At 36.2% G+C, this 23905-nt stretch overlaps 1 protein-coding gene across 2 annotated transcripts in view; it reads right to left on the bottom strand.

The window, feature by feature from the left end:
* LANCL2 (LanC like glutathione S-transferase 2) overlaps positions 1-23905 on the bottom strand; it is a 90785-nt gene that overhangs the window by 27271 nt on the left and 39609 nt on the right. For both annotated transcript variants that reach the window (XM_077119337.1, XM_077119336.1), the window contains exons 6-8: positions 23615-23797; positions 8207-8383; positions 3846-3918 (exon numbers count right to left, since the gene is read on the bottom strand). In XM_077119337.1, coding sequence (XP_076975452.1) covers positions 3846-3918; positions 8207-8383; positions 23615-23797 — 433 coding nt within the window. The remainder of the gene's footprint in view (positions 1-3845; positions 3919-8206; positions 8384-23614; positions 23798-23905) is intronic.

Genomic DNA, 23905 nt, shown 5'->3' with positions numbered 1-23905 from the left:
AGGACAGTGTGTGAGAACAAAGTAACAATGATCATTTCCTTTGCCAGTGGCTGTAAGGACATGGGAAAAGGTGCCAAGGAATTTCAAAATGGTTTATAAAAAGCAGAAATTCTTTCCTCAGTAGAAATCCTTATATTAGAACCTAGCAGATAATGATACCATTTGTCTTCATTCTTTTATTTATTATATTTAAATTGGTTTTGGGGCTTTAATATTGTATCTTCAAATTTTTTAAAAAATTTATTATTATTATTATTTTGTATCTTCAAATTTTAAGATGATTCTCACATCAAAATCTCTACCAAAAAAAGTTATGGATGCTGTTGTTATGATATTCCAAAATATAAAATTTCCCCTCTTTTTGCAAGAAGTGGGGACAACCAAATCCCACAAAGGATAAACTAAGCCTACTTAAAATTAGGCCTAAGAGTAACCCCTAGAGAACCTCTTTTGTTGCTCAGATGTGGCCTATTTCTCAGCCAACACAGCAAGCAAACTCACTACCCTCCCCCTCTCTATGTGGGACATGACGCCCAGGAGTGTAAATCTCCCTGGCAATGTGGACAGAAATCCTAAAATGAGCTGGGACTCAGCATCAAGGAATTCAGAAAAACTTCTTGACTGAAAGGAAGAGAGAAATGAGACCAAATAAAGTGTCAGTGGCTGTGAGGTTTCAGAGTCGAGAGGTTATCCTGGAGGTTATTCTTACACATTTTATAGATATCCCCTTTTCAGTTTAAGGTGTATTAGAAAGGCTAGAGGGAAGTGCCTGAAACTGTAGAGCTGTGTTCCAGTAGCCATGTTTCTTGAAGACGACTGTATAACAATGTAGCTTTCACAATGTGACTGTGAAAACTTTGTGTCTGATGCTCCTTTTATCTACAATATGGACAGATGAGTAAAAAATATTGATTAAAAATAAATAAATAACAGGGGGAACAAATGTTAAAACAAACTGGGTAGATGGAAATACTAGCAGTCAATGAGAGGGATGGGTAAGGGGTATGATATGTATGAGTTTTTTTCTTTTTATTTCCTTTTCTGAAGTGATGCAAATGTTCTAAGAAATGATCATGGTGATGAATACACAACTATGTGATGATATTGTAAGACCCTGATGGTATACCATGTATGGAATGTTAGTATGTTAAGAATACTTGTGTTTGTATGTTGTTTATAAATAAAAATATTGAAAAAAATTTCCCCTTTCAGAGCCCCCTAAAATTGCATTTTAGCCCTTCTGTAGGTTCTAAGAATGTAGTTTTGAAACAGACATTCGCTTTGTGCAAATCACAACCTCAAATTGCTCTAGGAATCAAGTAACGGTTTTAAACTCCACTCAAGAAGCTAGTTGGGAAGGTTGGGTGGGGAAGGCTATCGCCAGGCTATATGCTGCCAGTCCTCCCTTTTAGATTTTTTATTTGTTTACAGTTTTGCTTTTGATACAAAATTTACACGTAATAAACCACTTCTTTGAGTTCTGACAAATGCACACTTTGTATAAACCAAGTGTATATTCTTGGTTTAGGAGAACAAGGTTATAGGATATCATGATACAGAATCTTTCCATCACCCCAGGAAAGCGCCTGTTCTCCCCTCTCTATTACTCCCCAGACCCTAAATGTAAGCACTGGTCTGATTTTATTCCACCATAGGCTAATTCTGTCTGTTTTAGAACTTTATAAAAATGGAATTCCACAGAATATACCCTGTTATGTCTGGCTTCTGTTTTTCTCAGAAAATGTGCATGAGACCCATTCATGCTTTATGCCTGTCAGTAGTCTGATCCTTTTTATTGCTGAGTAGCTTGTTTCTCCATTTTCCTGTGGAAGGACATTTGAGCTGTTCCCAGCCATAATTATATATTTTTGTTTGAAGAAAGGGTTCCAGCAGCTTATTTAAAATGCCTGAAAACCACTGACCTGTTAAAACCCTGAAGAAAAAGATAAAAAAAAACAAAACAGTGACCCATACCAGCCTCAGGAGGGACCTGTGCTGCAATGAGCCTTGCTTTCTGGCTCTGTGGGGTGGGGCACAGATGCGATGGATGGAGTGCTGCCAGGGCTATGAGCACCCTGCCGGCAGGGACTTGCCCACAGGACACTCAGGATAACTGTCCCTCTGCCCACCCAACAGGATTTAGTCAGTCCCTCTCTATTTCTGGTTCTGTCTGCCATGTACTTGCAGGCCCAGGAGAAACAGATGAATCTGTTCCCAGCCTTTAGGGACCACAGCATTCATAGACAGTAACCTACTGGCATTTGAAGTTGTTATCATAAGTTTGAATTTATAAACCAGAATGAACTCTATCTGGAGTTCAGGCATGAACTCTGTGATGTGTGATGCAAGTACACTGCTGTCTTTTAACATTTTTAGATATTAACAATTTTATTAATATTGTATTAATAAAATTAATAAAATATTGCATAGAATATTAACAATTTTTCTGAAAAATGCTTTTTTAATGATTGGTTATTAAAAAGATCATACACCTCAAAAGATCTAGCAAATGCCCCATTTTCTGCTCATTAAAAAAATACCAATATTAGAAATAAAACAGAGCTTATCACTACAGACCATTCAGATAGCTAAAGGATAGCAAGAGAATACTACAAATAGTTCTACACAGACATAAAGTTGACATCATAGATGAAATGGACCAATTCCTCAAAAATTACAAACTACTACAAATCACTCAATACGAAATAGCTAACTATTAGCCCTGTAACTATCAAAGATGTTGAATTCATAATTTAAAAACTGCTAAAAAAGAAATCTTTAGGCCCAGAAGGTTTCACAGAGAATTCTATTAAACTTTTAAAACTACAGGCCAATACCCCTCATGAATACAGACCCCAAAATCTTAGCAAAATATTTACAAATAGAATCCTGCATTATATAAAAATAAGTATATATCATGACCAGGTAAGATTATACCAGGTATGCAAAGCTAGCTCAATATTTGAAAATCATTCAGTGTTATCCACAATATTAATCGGTTAAAGAAGAAAAATCACATGATTATATCAGTTGACATAGAAATGGCGTTTGGAAAAATTCAACACCCATATATCATTTATTTAAAAAAAGATCCAATCATTTATTCTTTCTGAAGTTTATTTTGGAATTGGCATATGATATTTCTCTAAAGTATTAAAACTTATCATAAATTGATCCCAATACCTTGAAACTTTGCCCTTTGATTTCTGTGGCTTGCTATAAATTATCTAATTCATACATATACACATATAAATATACATAAATATTTGGGTCTCTTTGTAGGATTTTAATTTTGTTTCCCTGAATTATATTCTATTTTGTCTCTGCAGAAGATTCTGATTGTTGTTGCTTTTACCAATTTTCCTACACTGATATTCTTTTCAAAATTTCTTCAATCTTCCTCCTTGTAATTTTTATTAATTAGTAATATTCTTATTGATAATACTTTCTCATTACTAATATTAATTATGCATGCTTCTTTCGTTAAATATATTTAAATAACTATTCAAGCTTCCTATTAATAGTGCAATATTACATACATAATATAGAAGAAATGCAGAGGAATAAATTCATTATATCTTCTATTATGAGTAGCATTTTATGTTCTGTCTGAATATATAACAAAAGATCTAAAAATACTTGGAAGATGTTCACAAAAAATAGGCAAAGTTAAGGGACTCAAGATAATTTTTGACAAAAAACTAATTTGTCAACAAGTATTTTATAGTTTAAGAGGTATTTCTGAAACAAAAGCAATTTTAATAGTGCTACTCCATAATGAAACAGAAGGAACAATTTCACTCAGCCAAATGCTTAAATCTATGATTCTTTTTGTTCACTTTTACCTTCAAAAAGGGAATAGGGCCTGTCAGGAATGCGACATCCATGTGCTCCATAATCTAGACACCACTCTGCAAACTAAAAAGACAGAAAAGGAAGGATATTTCTTTCTTTTTTTTTCTTCAGTTTTTGTTGTGGTAACATATATTCAACACAAAATTTCCCAATTTAACCACTTTCATGTGACAATATAGTGACATTAATTACATTATGACGTTGTGCTCCCATCACTCCTATTTCCAAAACTTTTCATCATCCCAAAAAGAACGCTATGCCCATAAAATAACAACTCCCCAAACCTCTGTCCCTCCTCTGGTAACCCCTAAGCTACTTCCTGTCTCTACAAATTATATTTCATATAAGTGAAATCATACAATATTTGTCCTTTTGTTTCTGGCTTATTTCATTCAACAATGGTGTCTTCCAGGTTCATCCATGTTATCACACAGTATCGGAATTTCATTCCTTCTTATGGCTGAATAATATTCTGTCATACGGATATATCACATTTTGTTTATCCAGTCATCTGTTGATGGATACTTGGGATTTTCGGGCAACTGTGAATAATGCAGCTATGAACACTGTTATACAAATATCTGCTTGAGTTACTACTTTCAGTTCTTTTAGGTATATACACAGAGGTGGAATCCCTGGGCCATATGGTAATTCTACACTTAACTTTTTGGGGAGCCAGCAAACTGTTTCTCAAGATGTTATTCCATTTCACATTTCACCAACAAAAGTATGAGGTTTGCTATTTCTCCACACCTCACCAACACTTGGGGACATTTCTTTTTAACAGATGAGCTAGATTTCACTTGGGGGACAGGTGATAAATAAGATACCCTAATGAATTCATCAAGAAACCAAAAACAAAAGATTCTCAGGCAACACAGCAGTTAGGAACAGAGCTCTGGGCTCGAATGTAGCCAACTCTTCTCAGTTGGATGATATTTGGTAAGTTACCCTCTTCTCTAAGCCTGCTTCCTCATCTGCATAGTTGATATTTACCTCAAAAGGCTGTAGGGAAGACTGAAGTAGAAAAAAGTGACTAACTCAACACCACTACTCTTCTCTCTAGGCACTGTCTCATGCCCCTTCAGGCAATAATTCCTGAGGTAACTCTAAACACTTACTGTATCCTGCTTAAAAACCCATGGCTCTGAAACTGCCAGCTGCTGGGTCTCCACTTGTCATCTCCTCTGGTCTTGGCTGAGAAACACTTGGCTTCAGCCCTGGTTCCAGCCATTCTCAAACTGCTAGAAAATGTAATGTTCACTGATCACTTCAATTCTCTTCCTGCTAACTTCATTATCTTGCTCCAGAGCATTGAAAAATGCCACTTGACCACTTTTTTCACTCTGAAAATGCCTCATCCCCTAGCTTTCTTGGTTCTTTCTTCTGAGCTTCTGACTCTTTCTTCCCAGACCTCTTCAATGGGGTTTTCGATATCATTCTAATAAATTTCTGTATTTTGCTTAAGCTACTTAGTATTTTTTTGTCATTTGCATATAAAGCCACAAGTAATAAATACAAGGAATATCAAATTCAACACATGCAAATGAAATTTATTCTCCTTTCTACACTCTAAAATCTATTATGGATTGAGTCATGTCCATCACAAAAATATGGTAAAGTCCTAGCCCTAGTTCTATGGATATGAACTCATCTGTAAATAGGATCTTTGAAGAGCCTCATCCCAAACTGAATCAGGGTGGGCCTTGATCCAGTACAACTGGTGTCCTTATAAGCAGAGGAAATCTGGACATGGAAGGAAGAGACAGATAGCCATGTGATAGAGGTGGAGATTGAGTTATGGATTGCTAGCAAGCCACCACCAGAATGCTACAGAATTCAGAATGCATGATCCTGCTGACACCTTGAACTTCTAGCCTCTAAAACTATGAGACAATAAATTTCTGTTTTTTAAGCCAATCAGTCTCTGGTATTTGTTATAGCAGCCCTGGCAAATGGAAACATCTGCTCACCCTTCTGTCTTGTTTTGATGGCTCTTCTACCAGGTTTCTTAATCAGACAACAGATAGACATTCAGATATTTCCATCTTCTCCACATTAAAAAAAAGTTCGCTAAATTTTGTCAGTTCTACATTTCAGTGTTTCTAAATATCTCCTCTTTATTGTCACGGCCAATGCCTCAGTTGATGATGCAACATTACTTGCATTAAATATTAAGTGACAATTTGAGGAAACCCAATTTCCAACCCATTCTTCCCATTAAACACACTAATCTTCCTAAGAGAGGAGTTCCAAATCAGTATAAAATTCTGGGTGAACATTAAAATCACCTGGGAGCTTAAAATGCCGGGGCTCCCTCACTTAAGGGAGCCTACAGTGGGGCCCAAACATTATTTTCATGCTCCTCAAGGTGATTCCATGGTGTAAGCAAAGTCTTCTGAAGGGGAAGGGCACTTTCCTTGCCTGCCATTGCCAATGGCACTTTGCCCACCTGCCTGACTTTATCCTTTAGCATCTGCTTCTTTCTCTTTGCATTCCCACACTGACTTGCTCATGGTGTCATGAATACACTACACTGTTTCATGCCTCTGTGTCACTGCACAAGCTATTCTCCCTATCAGGAGTGTACTCCACCACCCTAAGCCAACCCATTTCCTGGCCCATCTGTAAAGTGCTTCATCTTTAAAAAAAAAAAAAAAAAAAAGAAGCCAGGTCTCATCCTTCAAAAAGTTTTTCCCAGTTTCCCATACCTATTTAATCATCTATTAGAATTATTATCAAGGCCTACAGAAACCTTCACAGTTCTAGCTACCTCTCACCTCCTTGGCTCCATCTTCTGTTCATCCTCAACTCCCTATGCTCTGGCCACAATGAACTTCGAGAAGTCCCCACTGTGGGCCTTGTACCTCCAATGTACAAAACATTTCCTCTGCTTTGAACTTCTTTCACCCAGGCCCTTTGCTTATTTTCTAATTGTCCTTCGGGTCCTAGCCTAGGGATCACCTCTTAATGTGCTCCCATTACCTCTTGCACTTTGCTCACACTGGGAATGTGAGTGCTACAACAGAGAGCAGGTTCTGTCTCAGAGGGCACAAAGAAGGAAGGGACTACTCTATTTGGGTTGAGGAAGGTTTCATAACAGTAACAGATATTCACTGTACAAAAAATACAAAAATAAGTCACTCAGAATGCCTCCATCTATTAAACATCACTGTAAACATTTTGGTGTATGTTCTTCCAATTTTTCTTCTCCATGCATATAACTATATTTTGTGAGATGAGTATAATAATAAAAATACTAGCAAACATATACTGAGTCTTGCTTTGTGCCATTCATTCCACACATCCAACACATATTTATGAAGCGTGTGAGGCACAGTTCTGGGTTCAGTATAGGTTAGTGACCTAGACAAGTAAAATCACTGAGCGTATATTCCACTGGTGCGACATATTCAACAAACAAAATACACATGAATCACTGGATGAATCCCTTCAGTTAGGAAGTCTTGGGGGCCCCCTCTAAGAACATCATAGGTTAAGTTGGGATCTGGATGACAAAGAAGTTGCCATGCATATTTCAAGGCAAAGTGCATTCTAGGTAGATGAAACAGCTGATAAAAGGCTCAAAGAGCATAAGCATGTCATGCTCCATAAAAAGAGGGGAACCCGCATAGATGTAGTAAAGTGAATGAGAAAGTGGGATACGACGGGGTAATGGGGTTGGAGAAGAGGCAAGGGTCCAGGCACATAGGGCTCTGTGAATTCAACAGAGGAGTGTGGGTTTTACCGGCTGTGCATAGGAAACCACTGGAGAACTGGACACAGGGCACAAGAACAGATGATCCCACCTACATTTTAAGATGGTTGCTCAGGCTGGTGTGTGGGGAGTGGGTTGCAGTGCAAAGAGTGGGAGCAGAGAATCCAGTTTATTGAATTGTTCAGGCAACATAAGATGAGGTCCTCAACAAGATAGCATGTGCTAAAAGTTTCACATACATTATCTCAAACTAATCCTTCTTGGAACAACTCCGGGAGGTGGGTAGTATTTTTTTTTTTCCTTTTCATTCTTACAGATCAGGAAACTGAGCTTTGGAGATGAAACTTATGTCAAGTCTTAGAGCTAAAATGGCACAGATACTAATTCTATCCAGACAGTGTGACTTCAGAACTAGTTCAGAACTCATTACTCTTCTCACTAATCCTAGGAGGTAGGCACTACTATTATCCCCACTTTCTAGGAAAGGCTAGTGCGGCACAGAGAGAGGGACAAGGCTGGCATCGTGAGGAAACAGACGGTTGGGAGAAACATGCTCCAGGAGGCAGGACTTCTATTTGTGCGCTTTGTTCATGTTCTGGGGGGTCCAGAGTACTTGGACAGAGATGTTCGTACCTTGCAAGCTCTGTAGAGGTACTTTTTATCCTGCGTGAGACGGTAAAGAGACAGGAAAGAGTAACCATTTCCAGCAGACCCATGGCAGATCCCATAGCCCTTCCGCAGCAAACCTCGCTGCCAAATCACATCACTGCACTCCATGGCGTCTTTCAAGTATTTCTCTTCCTTAAAAATCTGAGCAATAAAAAACAACAACAACAAAGCAGTGTTACACAGATGTTTTCAATGCAGAGTTGGCAAACTACTTTCCCCTTCTTGTGAGAAAAATGCAAAGATGTTAGGAAACCAGAAATGGCATTGGGGAAAAAAAATCTTAGCAGCACCATATATAGCACTTATAATCTCAATCCATCAGCCCATCCCTTCTTGCCCCTTTTGTAATTTATCATTTTGCCAAGTCCTAAAATTCAGTTTTAAAAAATTAAAATTGAAATAAAAATGGCTACATCTCTTTGGTAAGATATCTGTCATACATGGGAGTATAGAACCTAATAGTCAATCAAAATAAGACTCCAATCCTCAGTCTGGCCACTTGCTAGTGTGTGACCAAGGCCTAGTTTCTATCAAATCATTGGTGTTTCCTTATCTTTAAAAATAAGAATGAGGGTAATAATGGGTATGTGTCAAAAGATTATCGTGGGGGAAATAAAAAGAACACCATGAGGATTAAATTAGTTTTCATGTGTGTATGCAGATATAGTGCATATTAACTTATTAGAAATACTAAGACAAATTTATTTTAAAAATACAAAGCTCTGGGGCGGCCAATGGTGGCTCAGTGGCAGAGTTCTCACCTGCCATGCCAGAGATCCGGGTTTGATTCCTGGAGCCTGACCATGCCCCACCAAAATCAATTAATTAATTAATTAATTAAAAAACAAAGCTCATATGATAAAACATTAACACCTATTATTTCTGGGTGTTGGGTGCATATATGTTTACACTTTTCTGTGTTTCTTTAAATTTTTCAAAATAAAAATAAATTTAAATATTGAGAAAAAAAAGATATTCTGTCACAGACAAACCATTCTATATTTCCTGGGACATACATCCTACTATAAAGCGTCTGCTCTTGTAGAGCCAATCAAAGGATCCCATCTAGATGCCCTTTCATCTAGAGCAAGAATATTCAATGCTTCCCTCTCCCCCCAGGCCATATAATTCAGCACAACTAGGACCAGTGAGATCTGTCATGCTGTATCACAAGGAAACCTGCACACAGCTTCTACGACTGAGCTGTAGAACTTAATGTAGCACTATCTCCACTGAGGTGATTATATGGACAGCTGCAGAGATAAACCAGCTGAGCACTCAGCTTCATTTTCTACTTGAGGCTGAATGCAAAAGCTACAATTTTCAAGAGGAAGCTGTTTCTACCTCCCCAGACTCTCTTAAATTTTCTTCTCTTTTTCCTCACATTTCATTCATTTTGTTTCCCTGGTCCCTTCCTCTGCATCTGTTAATAGTGCTCTCCACCTGTTTGACCTGTTTCACTCTAGCACAAATGAGTTTAGGCCAATGAATTAGAGGTCAAAAGTTTAATAGAGATTTTATGTACCTAGAGGTGGCAAATAGGTTTTATGCAATTGTGACTGATAAGTAGTGATGAGGACACTTTGTTGAGAAGGGTTCTGAGGCTTCATGGAAAAAACAAACAGGCAGGAACTATAATCAGTGTCTGCAGTGAGAAGGAGAAGAGCAAGTGAAATATTTGCAGTTTAGTCACTCTTCCTGCTGTAGAATGTAGTCATCAGGGAGATGAAACGCCCTTCTCAAAGCTAGATTGCCAGAAATGGGGTGACCTCTTATCGTCAGGGAAGCAGCATATCCTGCGGGGAGATGTGGGCTCTGGGAACAGACTAGACTGCCTGGGTTTGAATCTTAGTTCTGACACCTTTAACTGTGCAACCTTGGACAAGTCACTTAACCGCTCTATGCCTTAGTTTTCTCACCTGTAAAAGGATAATACTAATAATAATTCTTTGCCTCAGTAGCTTGTTGTGAGGGTTAAAATGAGGTAATATACAAAAAACTCTTGGAACACTGCCTGGCATACAGCAAGTGCTAACTACTTACTTGCTATAATTAATTATTATTCTTTCTATATTAACATGCCAACACAAATACTTCACCCCAGCATTTGTATCTTAACCCTCCTAAAATTAATGGTAAAGGGAAACACTTTTTTCCCATGTTCAAGAACTATCTGGGGTGGTGTGACAGTGGCCCAGCAGGCAGAATTCTCACCCCTGCCATGCTGGAGACCTGGGTTCAATTCCTGGTGCCTGCCCATGCAAAAAAAGAGAACTATTTAGTTGAAGCTAGTAGGTGAAAATATATGGTTTTCAAGGGTATATGCTGAAATCATATGGAGGGCAAGGCTGATCCTCAAAGGAAATCTGATTTGCTCCCTTCTGGTCCTATGCTCAGAGTTTGAGAGGGTTGAAAGAGAGATCAATTTGGTTTCTCTCACACCATCCTTACTGCCTGAGGCTACTGGAGGTATGTCCCATCCTGCTACTGACCCTTTAGTTTCCTCAAAGCAGCAGCAGCAGCAGCACCCCTCCCACACTACCAACAGACTTTTAAGCTCTCAGCCAAGAGCTACTTTTAATAGACATTTGAGAATTAAAGGATTAGAGGGGAAAAAAAATCACCCAGATTTAATCAAGAATTCATTTGCTCTATATTGTAGTAATAACTTGGCCAGATAGAACCTATTTACTTCTCCATATCATTTCTCTAAAATGATAGTTTCCCTGGGAAGGGTCATGGCAGGGAGTTTGGAAAGACAGTGCAGTGCGGAAGGAAAATAAGGGGTCTGGAGTTAAGAGACAAGGAGTGAATTCCCTTTTCCACAACTACTATCTGTGTGACTTGGGCAAGTCTCTGAAAATTCTCTGAATCTGTGTTTTCATGTAAAAATTGGACTGACTCTGAGATAGCCCAAATGCTGGTAACAGAGAAGGATTTTAAGGCAGTTATGAAAACTACCTTAAAGGATAAAAAGGAAATTATACTTATAATGAATGGCCAGTTAGGAACTTTCAGCAGAGAAACAGACATTATAAAATAGAACAGAACAGATGTTCTGGTCCTGGAAAAACATCAACTTCCTTTTTTTTTTTTAAAGTATTTTAAATGTTTTTTTATTTTAATGTTTTATTGTAAAAACTTAGCATACAAACATTCACGACATGCAAACATTCCATTCCATACACGGTGTACAATCAATGGCTCATAATATCATCACATAGCTGTGTATTCATCACCATGATTATTTTTTTGATCATTTACATCACTTCAGAAAAAGAAATACAAAAGAAAAAAGAAAAAACTCATACATATCATACCTTTTACCTCTCCCTCTCATTGACCACTATTATTTCAATCTACTCAAAGTATTTTAACCTTTGTTTCCCCTATTATTTACTTTTTTATCCATATTTTTTAGTCATCTTGGGTCCAAACCTAAGATAAAAGAAGCATCAGATACAAGGTTTTCACATTCACACAGTCACATTGTAAAAGCTATATCATTATACAATCATCTTCAAGAAACAAGGCTACTGGAACACAGCTCTACAGTTTCAGGTACTTCCCTCTAGCCATTCCAATACACCATAAGCAAAAAAGGGGATATCTATATAATGCATAAGAATAAACTCCAGGATAAAACCTCTCAACTTTGAAATTTCTCAGCCACTGAATCTTTATTTTATCTCATTTATCTCTTCCCCCTTTTGGCTGAGAAGGTTTTCTCAATCCCTTGATGCTGGGTCCTGGTTCATCCCAGGATTTCTGTTCCATGTTGCCAGGGAGATTTACACCCCTGGGAGTCATGTTCCATGTAGGTGGGAAGGGCAGTGAGTTCACTTGCCGTGTTAGCTTAGAGAGAGAGACCATAGATGAGCAACAAAAAATAGGACTGACTCTAGGCCTAGTTTTTTGGGGGTGGGGTGGGGGTGGGGGGATAGAAGGTCCAGGAATCAAACCCAGGTCTCCTGCATGGAAGGCATGCATTCTATCACTGAACCACCCGTGTACCCCATCTTAGGCCGAATTTTAAGAAAGCTTAGCCTATCCTTTGCAGGGGTGAAGCCCAAGATCGAGGGCTTGGCATATTGATTTGGTTGTCCCCACTGCTTGCAAGAATATCAGAAATTCTCCAAATGGGGAAGTTGAATATTTTCCCCTTTCTCCCCATTCCCCCAAGGGGACTTCGCAAATACTTCTTTATTCACTGTCCAAATCACTCTGGGATTTATCGGGGCATCACAATAACCTGGACAAACCAACAAAATCTCATGCCCTATTCAAGATTCCATGTACTTATGGTGTTCAATTAAACTGACTATACGAATTGAATTAGGAAATGCACTAGATTATGAAATATAAATTTTGCACCAAATAAATACCTCTCTTTTTAGTCTCAGACAGAAGTTGACGTTTTAAAATATGGATATCATCCTTTACCCAGTCTTCTGATACAGCTTAGTCCTATTCAGATCAGCTTTCTTCATATCTCTACTTGATATCTGATCACTTTTTCAACTTTTTAAACAATTCCTATGTGAGGTGCTGCTGATTTTCATAGCTTCAGAGCCCTAGCTCTGAGTCTCAGGTGTCACGCAAATACCTGAAGTTTCTGGGAAAGACGATGTTATATACAAACGGCTCAGTGTCTGAGAATTTAGAATTAACAATTACACTGCCTGAATATAGAAATATTAATATCTCAAAGAAAAAATTCATTGGGTCAGCTTAACAGCAGATTAGACATGAGGGAAAAAATTATTAGTGAACATGAAGGCAGAATAATGGAAATTATCCAACCTGAAGAAAAGAAAAATCGAAAATTAAAAGCCTTAGAAGCCTGTGGGAAAATAATGGCCAAACATTTATGAAACGCAGTGGAAAGCCTAAAAGTAAAAGTTCAAGAAGCTCAAGGGATATTAAGTAGGATAAACACAAACAAATACACCTGGTCACATCATAGTCAAACTACTGAAAAACAATAATTACAAAAAAAAATCATAAAAGCTGACAGAGAATAAAAACACAATACATACAGGGGAACAATTCAAAGCATGATTAACTTCTCATCAGAAACAAAGGAAGCCAGAAGGCAGTGGAACAGTATCTTTAAAGTATTAAAAGGAAAAAAGAACTAGTAACCTAGAATTCTATATTCAGCAAAAATATCCTTTAAGACTGAAGGTGAAATAATGAAAAGTTTAAGAAGAATGAAGATCAATTTGCTGTCAAAAGACCTGATTACATGGAATGTTAAGGGAAGTTCTTCAGGCCACAGGGAATAATATCAGATAGAAATCCAGACCTTCAGGAAAGAATGAATAACACTGAAAATTAGAAATATGTAAAAAAATTTTTTTTTAATTTGCTTAAATTCTTTAATATATATTATTTAAAGCAAAAATTAAAACATTATATTGGGTATTCATACTGCTGTAGATGTAATACATATGATGAATATAGTGTAAAGGATTGAGGTCAACAGAACTATATAGTTACCACTTTCTCATATTTTAGGTGAAATAGTACAATGTTAACTCTAAGTACACTTTGAAAAGTTAAGGATGTGTATTGCAATCCCTATAGCAATCACACGTACACAAATGCCAAACAAGTTAACAGAGAAATTAAAAAGGAATTCAGAAAAACAAATCCAATTAATTCTTCTTGCTACCCCTCCCCCAAAGAGGGAAAAAGAGAGCCGATATGGACTTAATAGAAAGAGCCAATATGGACAAATGGAAAAATGGAAGTGCTAAAACCAAGCATATCAGTAGTTACATTAAATATATATTGATTTGTTTTTGTTGATTCTGTAGAATTTTACATTTGTTGGAACTTCTGCAGGTGATTTTGGTAATTTTTGTGCTGTTAATTTTAACAGGTACTGTTATTATGTTTTTGAACCTTTAATATTCTATGGATTCGGTAAGGGATGGTGTTAGTCTGGGTACTAAAAACCCTAATGAATGTCAAGAATTTTAGAATGGACATTAATTGTAATAAAATGTTATGAATAAGGCCAAATAACTGTCATGCAATAAATGCAGTTAACATTTACTCGCATTTACCTCTAATTTCCATTGAGTGCTACCTCTTGAAAATGAAGTCAAAGATTTATAAGTTCTCAATTGTCATATTCCTTACCTGTGCTTACTTCCAGGAGGAATTATATGAATTTTGAATAATAATTCAGCAAATTTCCTTCATGTAGAATGTGATTGCTTCGTATTTGATGTATTTTTTAAAAAATAAACTTGGGATTAAGAAAAAATATATATACATATTGATTAAAAATTGCAATTGAAAGCCTGAGAATGTTAGACTACAGACACTCATTAAGTCTAATGACAAATAGGCCAAAAGTAAAATCGATGGAAAAAGATGTTTCATGCAAACAATAAACATAAAAAATCTGGAGTGGCTGTATAAATATAAAATATAAAATAAATAAATATAAAAGTAGACTTCAAGACAAAGAATGTTACCAGAGATAAAGATGAACATTTTGTAATGATAAGAGTCAACTATAACATCTCCCCTCTGCTTTCCCTACCCCTCTGTAACTGAGAGAACAATTAGACCAAACAAATCCAAAGGATGTAAAATAAGGGTCAGCAAACTACAATCCCACACAGTCAGTTTTTATAAATAAAGGCATGCATATTCATTTACATATGGTCTATGGCTGTTTTCATGCTACAACAGCAGAATTGAGTCATTGCAACATGATTATGTTATGGCCTGGAGGCCTGCAGTATTTTATTATCTGGCTTTTCAAGAAAAAGTTTGCTCTTATCTAGAGTCAAGGCAATACCAATACAAATTCCAACAACCTACTTTGAAGACTTGGAAAAGCTGGTTATCAAATTTATATGGAAGAGATCCCAAATAGCTAAAGAAATCCTAAAAAAGAAGAGTGAACTGGGAGGTCTATCACTTCCTGACTTTAAAGCTTACTATAAAGCCATAGTGGTCAAAACAACATGGTACTGGCGCAAAGACAGAAAGACTAACCAGTGCAACAGAATTGAGAGTGCAGAGATTGACCATCAAATTTATGGACATTTGATTTTCAACAAGGCCCCCAAATCCACTGAACTTGGACAGAATAGCCATTTCAATAAATGGACATGGGAGAACTAGATTACAGTAGCCAAAAGAATGAAAGAGGACCTTTACTTTACACCCTATACAAAAATTAATTCAAAATGGATCAAAGACCTAAATGTAAGAGCCTGTACCATGAAACTTCCAGAAAAAAATGTAGGGAAATAGCTTCAAGATCTAGTAATAGGAGGTAGCTTCTTAAACTTTAAAACTTAAAGCACAAGTTGCAAAAGAAAAAAATAGACAAGTGGGAACTCCTTAAGATCAAGAGCTTCTGTGCCTCAAAGGACTTTGTAAAAAGGTAAAGAGGCAGCCAACTCAATGGGAGAAAATATTTGAAAACCATATATCGGATACAGGCTTGATATTGTGTATACATAAAGAAATTACACAGCTTGACAACCAAAGAACAAAATAGCCAATTATATAATATGCTAAGGAAATGAACAGGCACTTTTCTGAAGAGCAAATACAGATGGCTAAAAAGCACATGAAGAGCTGCTCATCTTCACTGGCTATAAGGGAAATGCAAATTAAGATGACAATGAGATACCACCCAACACCTATAAGAATGGTTGCTGTTAAACAATCAGGAAACTATAAATGCTGGAGAGGATGCCAAGAAATCAGAACTCTTATTAACTGTTGATGGGAATGTAAAATGTTCAGCCACTGTGAAAGTCAGTTTGGCAATTCCTTAGAAAACTAAATATTAACTTGTCCTATGACCTGGCAATAACAATACTCAGTATATATCCAGAAATGTTGAGGGCAGAGACACGAACAGACATCTGCACACCGATGTTCATAGCAGCACTATTCACAATTGCCAAGAAATGGAAACAATCCAGGTGCCCATCAATAGAAAAGTGGTTAAACAAAATGCGGAATATACATACGATGGAATATTATGCAGCATTTAGACAAAATGATGTCCCAAAACATGATAACGTGGATGAAACTTGAGGACGTAATGTTGAGTGAAATAAGTCAGACACAAAAGGACAGATACTGATTGATTCCGTTATTATGACTCTAATAAAACTGCCAGTGCTTTGGAGTAGCTAGAAGGAAAAATCTGAGATGAGGGCATGGTAGCCCATGACAAAATCTGGGACTTGTTCTGTAGCTGCTTGCTGAAGTGTGCTTTGAAAATTATTGCTTTTTTCTTTCTTTTCTTTGTATATATATGTTATATTTTACAACAACAACAAAAAAAGTAAAAGAAAAACACACCTATAGGCAGGCATGTAATATTAGACAAAATAAATTTCTGAAATAAAAAATTTGAAAATATTTAGTAACAAGCTCACTACTACAGCAAAGCTGATATTTGTAATAACTTTTTACTTGATATTTTGAAATGCACAGTTTTGATGGAAAATGGTATTTAAGATAGTGTTTAATATTTAGAATTTGAGAAACTCTGATATCTGTATCTATAGATTTTTTTCCTTCCTTGCTTTAATTTTAAATTGGTTTATGATACATATTATACAAACAGGCTTTATGATGATTACTTAGACACATTTTTAAAATATGCCTATGGATAAAGTAAGATATCCATTTCAGGTGGTTGGTGATGTTAATTGCAAAAATATTTGTATCTTCATATTTTCCTGAAATCAGAAAAATGGTTAGTAATGTAGGTCATTACTACAGCAATGCAGCTAATTTATAAGAGCTTTCTACTAGATATTTTGAGAACATTCAGTTTTGATAGCTGATCAAATGGTGTTGATATTTAGAATTTAAGAACCTTGATATCTGAATTTGTAGATTTTTTTCTTGTTGCCTTAATTTTAAATTGGTTTATGAAACTTACTGTGCAAACAGGTTCTACAATGATTATATAGATATTTTATTTAAATATGCCTATGGTTAAGCTAACTGAGATATATTTTTTTGGTGATTCTAAGTATATTGTTTGTTTTCTTAAATAAAAAAATTAAAAAAATAAAAAGTTTGCTGATTGCTGTCATAGAATATTTGAAAAACCACTAGACCTACTGTTATTTATAGACCATTATACCCAACAACTATGGAATACACATTTTATTCAAATGCACATAGTACATTCACCAAGACAGACTAAATGCCGAGCCATAACATGTCTCAATTGAATTTCAAAAGATTTAAACCTTACAGAATGCTTTCTGATGACAACAGAATTAGAAAATTCTTAAATGTCTGGAAAATACACAACATACTTCTAAATAACCCAAGGGTCAAAAAAGAAATCACGAAAGGCACTCAAAAATATTCAATAACAATGGGGATGGAGCTAAAGCAGTGCTTATAGGGAAATGCACAGCTTTAAATGCATATGTTAAGAAAAATGGAGGTATGAAATCAATAATCAAAAATTCCACTGTAAGAAGTAAGAAAAAGAAGAACAAAGTAAACACAAAGTAAAGAAAAGGAAGTATTAGAACAAGAACAACACAATCCATGAAATAGAAAAAAGACAAAATCCAGAGATAATTAACAAAGCCAAAAGTTCTTTCTTGGAAAGATCAACAGAATTGATAAATATTTACCTCGACTGACAAGAGATAGATAACACAAATTACTTATATCAAGAATGAAAGACTAAAGGAAGAAAGTTTTATTACGTCTAGAACCTCGGTTTTCTATAGCACATAATCTAATTCAATCTGCCTGGATAGATCACATAAACAATCCAAACACAGGGAGCCCAGAATAAGAATGAGAACTTGTCGTCCTGTATAGCTTAATGTAATGCCTGGATACAACCTAGAGTACATTAAGCAGATAATCAAAAAATATTGTAAAAGTTCCCTGAGGGACGGGAAAAAAATTACGGAAGTATTAAATTTTACCACCGGGGAAACCCTGGATACTGTGTCAAACATCAGGGACATCCAAATCAATAGGCCAAGCCCTTGATTTTGAGGCTTGCTCTTGTGAAGCTTTATGTATGTAGTGGAAAAGCTTAGCCTACCAATAGGTATGCCTATGAGTCACCTCCAGAGGACCTCTTTTGTTGCTCAGATGTGTCCCTCTCTCTCTAAGCCAACTCTGCAGGTGAAACTATTGCTCTCTCCGCTTCATGGGACATGATATCCAGGGATGAAAGTCTCCCTGGTGGCATGGGAGATAACCCCCAAGGATGAGCTTGGCCCTGGCATCATAGGATCAACAATGCCATCTTGACCAAAAGGGGGAAAAGCAGTTTAACAAATAAAGTATCAGTGGCTGAGAGAGTACAAATGGAGTTCAGAGACTACACTGGAGGTCACTCTCACGCATGTTTCAGTTAGGCACTGCTATCTATCATAACTTGCTAAACCCCAACCAAACCCATTCCTTCCTGGGCAGACCACAGTGGCTCAGCAGGCAGAGTTCTCGCCCGCCATGCTGGAGACCCAAGTTCAATTCCCCATGCCCGACCATACAAAAACAAAACAAAACAAAAAACACTCCTTCCAATCCAAAAGAATACCTAGGGAATTATATAAAATTATACAAAGGTCCCATGTACTAGGGTAACTTTCCAAAACCTACAACTTCCAGATTGGTCCCTGGACCAGTTAAGTCCTGAAAAGCAAAGGGGCCAGCCTTTCCAGAACATCAACTAGTTCTATCCCCCTATCCCATATTATTGACAGTCCTTTTCAATATGAAAAAGTTAGACTGGCCTAGCCCAAATACCCCTAAAAATTGGAGAAAGATCAAAAGTGATGGTGGAGTTATTCAGAGAAGGTCGGGTTTAACAAATGAGTATGAGTGCTGAATCATTATACTGATATTTCTTTTAGCCTCCAGTACCCTTGAGTAGCTAGAAATAAAAACCTGAAGTTGTGGAATTGTAACCCATACTAAACTCTGAAATCTGTTCCACAACTAATTGTTGTGATGTACTTTGAAATTTATTGCTTTTATGTATACATGTTAGTTAAAGAGAAGGAGGAGTATAACAGAGAAGATGGGACTTGGCAAATGAGTATGACTGCAGAATCGTTATATTGATATTTTTGTTGGTCTCTAGTGTCTTGGAGCAGCTAGAGAAAAAATGAAAAATCATGGCACTGTAACCCATATTAAACTTTAAAATCTGTTCTCTAACTACTTGTTAAAATGTACTGGGAAATGTATTGCTTTTTTGTATATATGTTATATTTCACAATAAAAAAAGAAGTAAAAAAAAAAAAAAGAATGAAAGAGAGGCTATCACTACAGACCCTACAAACTTGAAAAGGCTAATAAAGGGATATTAGGAAAAACACTGTGTCCTTAAATTCGATGATTTAGGTGAAATAGCAAGATGTATTAAAAAATGCAATTAACATTGTAATCCTTACTGAACTCTGAAATCTGTTCTACAACTAATTGTTGTGTGGTGCTTCGAAATTTATTGCTTTTTTGTATATATGTTATTTTTTTACAAAAAAGAAAAAAAGAGTCGATTGTGATAAAAAATTTTATTCCTTCTAGCCTCCTATTTCTGGAGCAGCTAGAAGGAAAAATCTGAGATGATGGTATGATAAAGCCCATGACAAACTCTGGGATCTGTCCTCCAATTACTTGTTGAAGAGTGCTTTGAAAACTATTGCTTTTTTCTTTATACAAAAAAAAAAAAGTTAGAAAAGAAAAAAAAATACAATTAACAAACTGACATAAAATGGATTCTATTAAAGAAACTGAATTTGTAATTTAAACTTTCCCACAAGGAAAATTCCATGTCCAGATGGTTTCATTGGTGAATTTTATCAAATATTTAATCAAGAAATGACACCAATCTTATACAAAGCCTTTTAGAAAACAGAAAAGAAGGAAACATTTTGCAACTCATTGCTTGTGGCCAGAATAGTTCTGATAACAAAATCAGGCAAAGATATTATAAGACAAGAATATATAAAGAATTCTTACAACTCAGTAATAAAAAAGACAAAAAGTCCAAATAAAACATCCAAAAACGAATAGAACAATGTGGATAAAAAAATTTAACAGACATTTCACAAAGAAGGATAAACAAATGACTACTAAGCACAAAGAAAACTGCTTTAATATCATTAATCAACAGGAAGATGCAAACTAAATCTGTAATAAAATATTATCCAGCAGAATAACTAAAATTATAAAGACTTTCAATGCCAAGTGCTGGCAAGGATGTGGAGCAATCAGAACTTTATTATGCTGTTCTTGGGAATGTAAAATGGTACAACCACTTTGGAAAAGGACTGGCAGTTTCTTATAAAACTAAACATATATCTACTCTATGGTCCAGCAATTCCACCCCTAGGAATTAATCCAATAGTAATGAAAACATATGTCTATAAAAAGGCCTATACAAGAACTTTCATAGCAACTTACGTAAAATATAGTAAAAAACCAGAAACTAAATGTGCATAAATAAGAGAATGGATAAACAAACTGTGGTATATTTACATAAATGCTGCTTAAACTTATGGAGGTATCAGAATCTTGAGGAAGAAGCAAAGAAAGTATAGTTTGCAAAAATCTCTCCAGATGACTTTTTTTTTTGTTTTTTTTAACATGGGCAGGCACTGGGAATCGAACTGGGGTCCTCTGGCATGGCAGGCAAGCATTCTTGCCTGCAGAGCAACCATGGCCCGCCCTCTCCAGATGACTTTTATACACATCCCTGTAAGACATTCCATGTTTCAAATAACCAATTTACAACAGGCTTTTGGAATATAATTTATATGAAAACATTTCCTAATGTATAGACATGAGTTGGCCACCAGCCAGTATTTCTAACACAGCTCTACTTTGGAGGGTACAGGGTGAGATAATATATTTGTTTCCCATATTCAGTATTGAGTCAAATGATTACATTAACTTTACTTTGGAATGCTTTACATCTTTTTCTTGGGCATTGTATTCACTCCTCTAAATACAATTTCCCTTTATCAATATTGGTATCTGTTTATAGGGCACAAAATGTGTGATTAGCAGAAGCAGAATTTGCTACCATTATGCATAATTTACTGTCATGTAATCAAGAACTGACTGTAACTACTCATCAAAATAGTTTCTACTCCACAAATGGAATTTGCTATAAAATTACTTGCAATAAAATTCCTAATACAGGATAAAATATTGTTAAAACCATGACATTTTCTAAGACCATCTAAAATCATATAATTTTAACTAACAATTAATACATGCTTATACAGAGAAGGCTATAGCCTAGCTAAGTACTGAAACATGGTTAGCATTTTCAAGAAGGAAAAACAATTTTTGTGTATCCGGACTCAATTTACAGTTTTATCTGCAAAGGATATTATTTTTTTGAAATACCTGAAAAACTCATGTCTTCAAGCAAAAGTTCCTCAAGTACACTTGAACTTATGCCTATATATGCCAAGATGGGAAATGGCTGAAAACTTGCAGTTACATAAAAGATAAACATTTCTTAATTTTTAGTGGTGGCTTTAATGAATGCAGACACTTTTAATTTAAAGTAACAAAAACTTGAGAGAAAATTTAGTCTAGAGCTGTGTTTCTTTAGCTTTTACGATCCCCTGGCCCCCTCCACTAAACACAAATTTCACTGACAAAGACAGATGTGCAGAAGATACAGCTCATTACTTACTTATTCCCACCAGGCAGGCAGGTTTAGTTCATACTTCTTTTCTGTGGTTCACACTATGATGACATGTTTTTACCCTCAATGGTAAAATGAAATGCTTTTTCAAATCACCCTTGATACCCACCCACCCACCCACCCACAGAAGAGTCTGATATTCCTTGCTTTCCTCATGTTTGAGAATCTTAAAGAGGAAGACAGAACTTATTCTTCATAGACTAAGTATGGGATCTCAACATCTCTGGCTCTATGCTTCCTATTAGACAGAAATATCTGCATTGGAAATAGGGAGCAGGGGAAGGCGCTCACATGGTATTCTGAGCAGTAGCCCTCCTGGGAATGGCCAGGCTTGGTCCTCTGTGGCCTTGTTGGCAACAGAGCCCCAGCTGTGCTTGCTCCCCAAAGGCCACAGCAATGGTGGAAATGGGGGGAGGGGGCTGTCACAGGGCTAATGGAAAAGGCACTGCCAGGATGAATGGTCCTCAAAGGAAGCCCTGGCTCCTGATTACCTGCTTTCTGCGAACACCAGAGAGATTTCCAGCAGCTGAGCTTCTGGGCCACCAGGAGCACCCAGACGCTGGAGTTGATCCTCTTTAAAGTGAAGGGGTTCTGTGCTTTTGACAATCAGAAGTAATTTTCAAAAAACTTGTACAACTGATTGAATATTAAAGGATCCCTGTCTTTACCACCAATACTATAGTCAGACACTACTGTTGGATATTAATATTATTAGAGACTCATTTCCACATCACTGAGGTTATATAATTGCTCTAGAGCACTATTAAATAGGGGGAGGTGGTGGTCTGAAGAGAACTAAGAGTTTTAATTTAAAAATTGGAGTCTTGTTAAGAAGATGAATCATTATATTCTTCTGATTTCCAAGGAGTATATTGCATTGTACTTCATTCTCATCAAATACCTCAAGATTCCAAATTTTTTTCAGTGTCAACATCTGACTTTAATATGAATTCTGCTGTTAATTCCATCTATTCCTCCAAACCTAAGGTACAATGCCAGAGTATTGTGTCAAACAGAACAGCTGTAGGCACAGTTGTGTACTTTTTATTGGTATATGAACAATAATCCCTACTATCAACTATTACAAATAAAGATGCCCTAAATGAAAACTCAGACTGCAAAAGAAGCACTGCTTGCTTTCCACTTACATGATGAATCTTAGTCCAGGACATAAATCAAGAGTATTATTAATATTGTGGCTGCGATTAGGTGAATTATGTACCCCAACAAAAGGGATGTTCTTAATTCCCTGATTTTATAATTTATCACCATTTTAAACTCAAATTTACCAGCTCCTGAAAAATAAAAATCCAGCAGTAAAGGCTTATTTGAGAAAAAAAAAAAAGAGAGAAATCAAACAAAAAGGGATTTTACTTATAATGTTTTCTAATGCTGTACCTGATACTCAGACTTATTAGAATGAAAATCATTGCTATACTGTCACCTAGGTTTTCTTTAATATCTGTTAAACACACGTACCTACACACATTTGCAGCACCAACTACAGTGGTTAGAAATAGTGAAACAAAGACTTTTGATTTACTTTGTAAAAACATTTAATTCTAAAAGGTTTTTAGTTTGCACTCAAATATGCTTACCAAAATCAAGCTGAAAACTTGATACTGGGAAAAGTGGATACTTGTAAAAAAGATGGAAATACTGACCTTGTATGCTTGCATGAGCATATGGATGACACCCGGGGCACCATGGCACCAATGGACCAATCTATCTGTTTCATTGCTTAACGATGATGGATAATTTCCAGATCGGAATTTTTTATGGCGTACATAATCAATACTGGGTTTCACCATTTCTGTCAAGGTTTCTTGATCCACTTTCGCTGCTGGCTTTAAACAAACAGAAACAAAACACTTAATTTAAATTATTTGTTCTTAAAATTACTGTATTGTACCTAAGATAATAAAGCCTCAATTACCTGGAATACTAAGGAACAA

The sequence above is a fragment of the Tamandua tetradactyla genome, chromosome 1 (genome assembly GCF_023851605.1).
Source record: "Tamandua tetradactyla isolate mTamTet1 chromosome 1, mTamTet1.pri, whole genome shotgun sequence".
NCBI classification, from domain to species: Eukaryota; Metazoa; Chordata; class Mammalia; order Pilosa; family Myrmecophagidae; genus Tamandua; species Tamandua tetradactyla.
The sequence above is the reverse complement of the archived record's forward strand: the minus strand, read 5'-3'. Positions and strand labels throughout refer to the sequence as shown.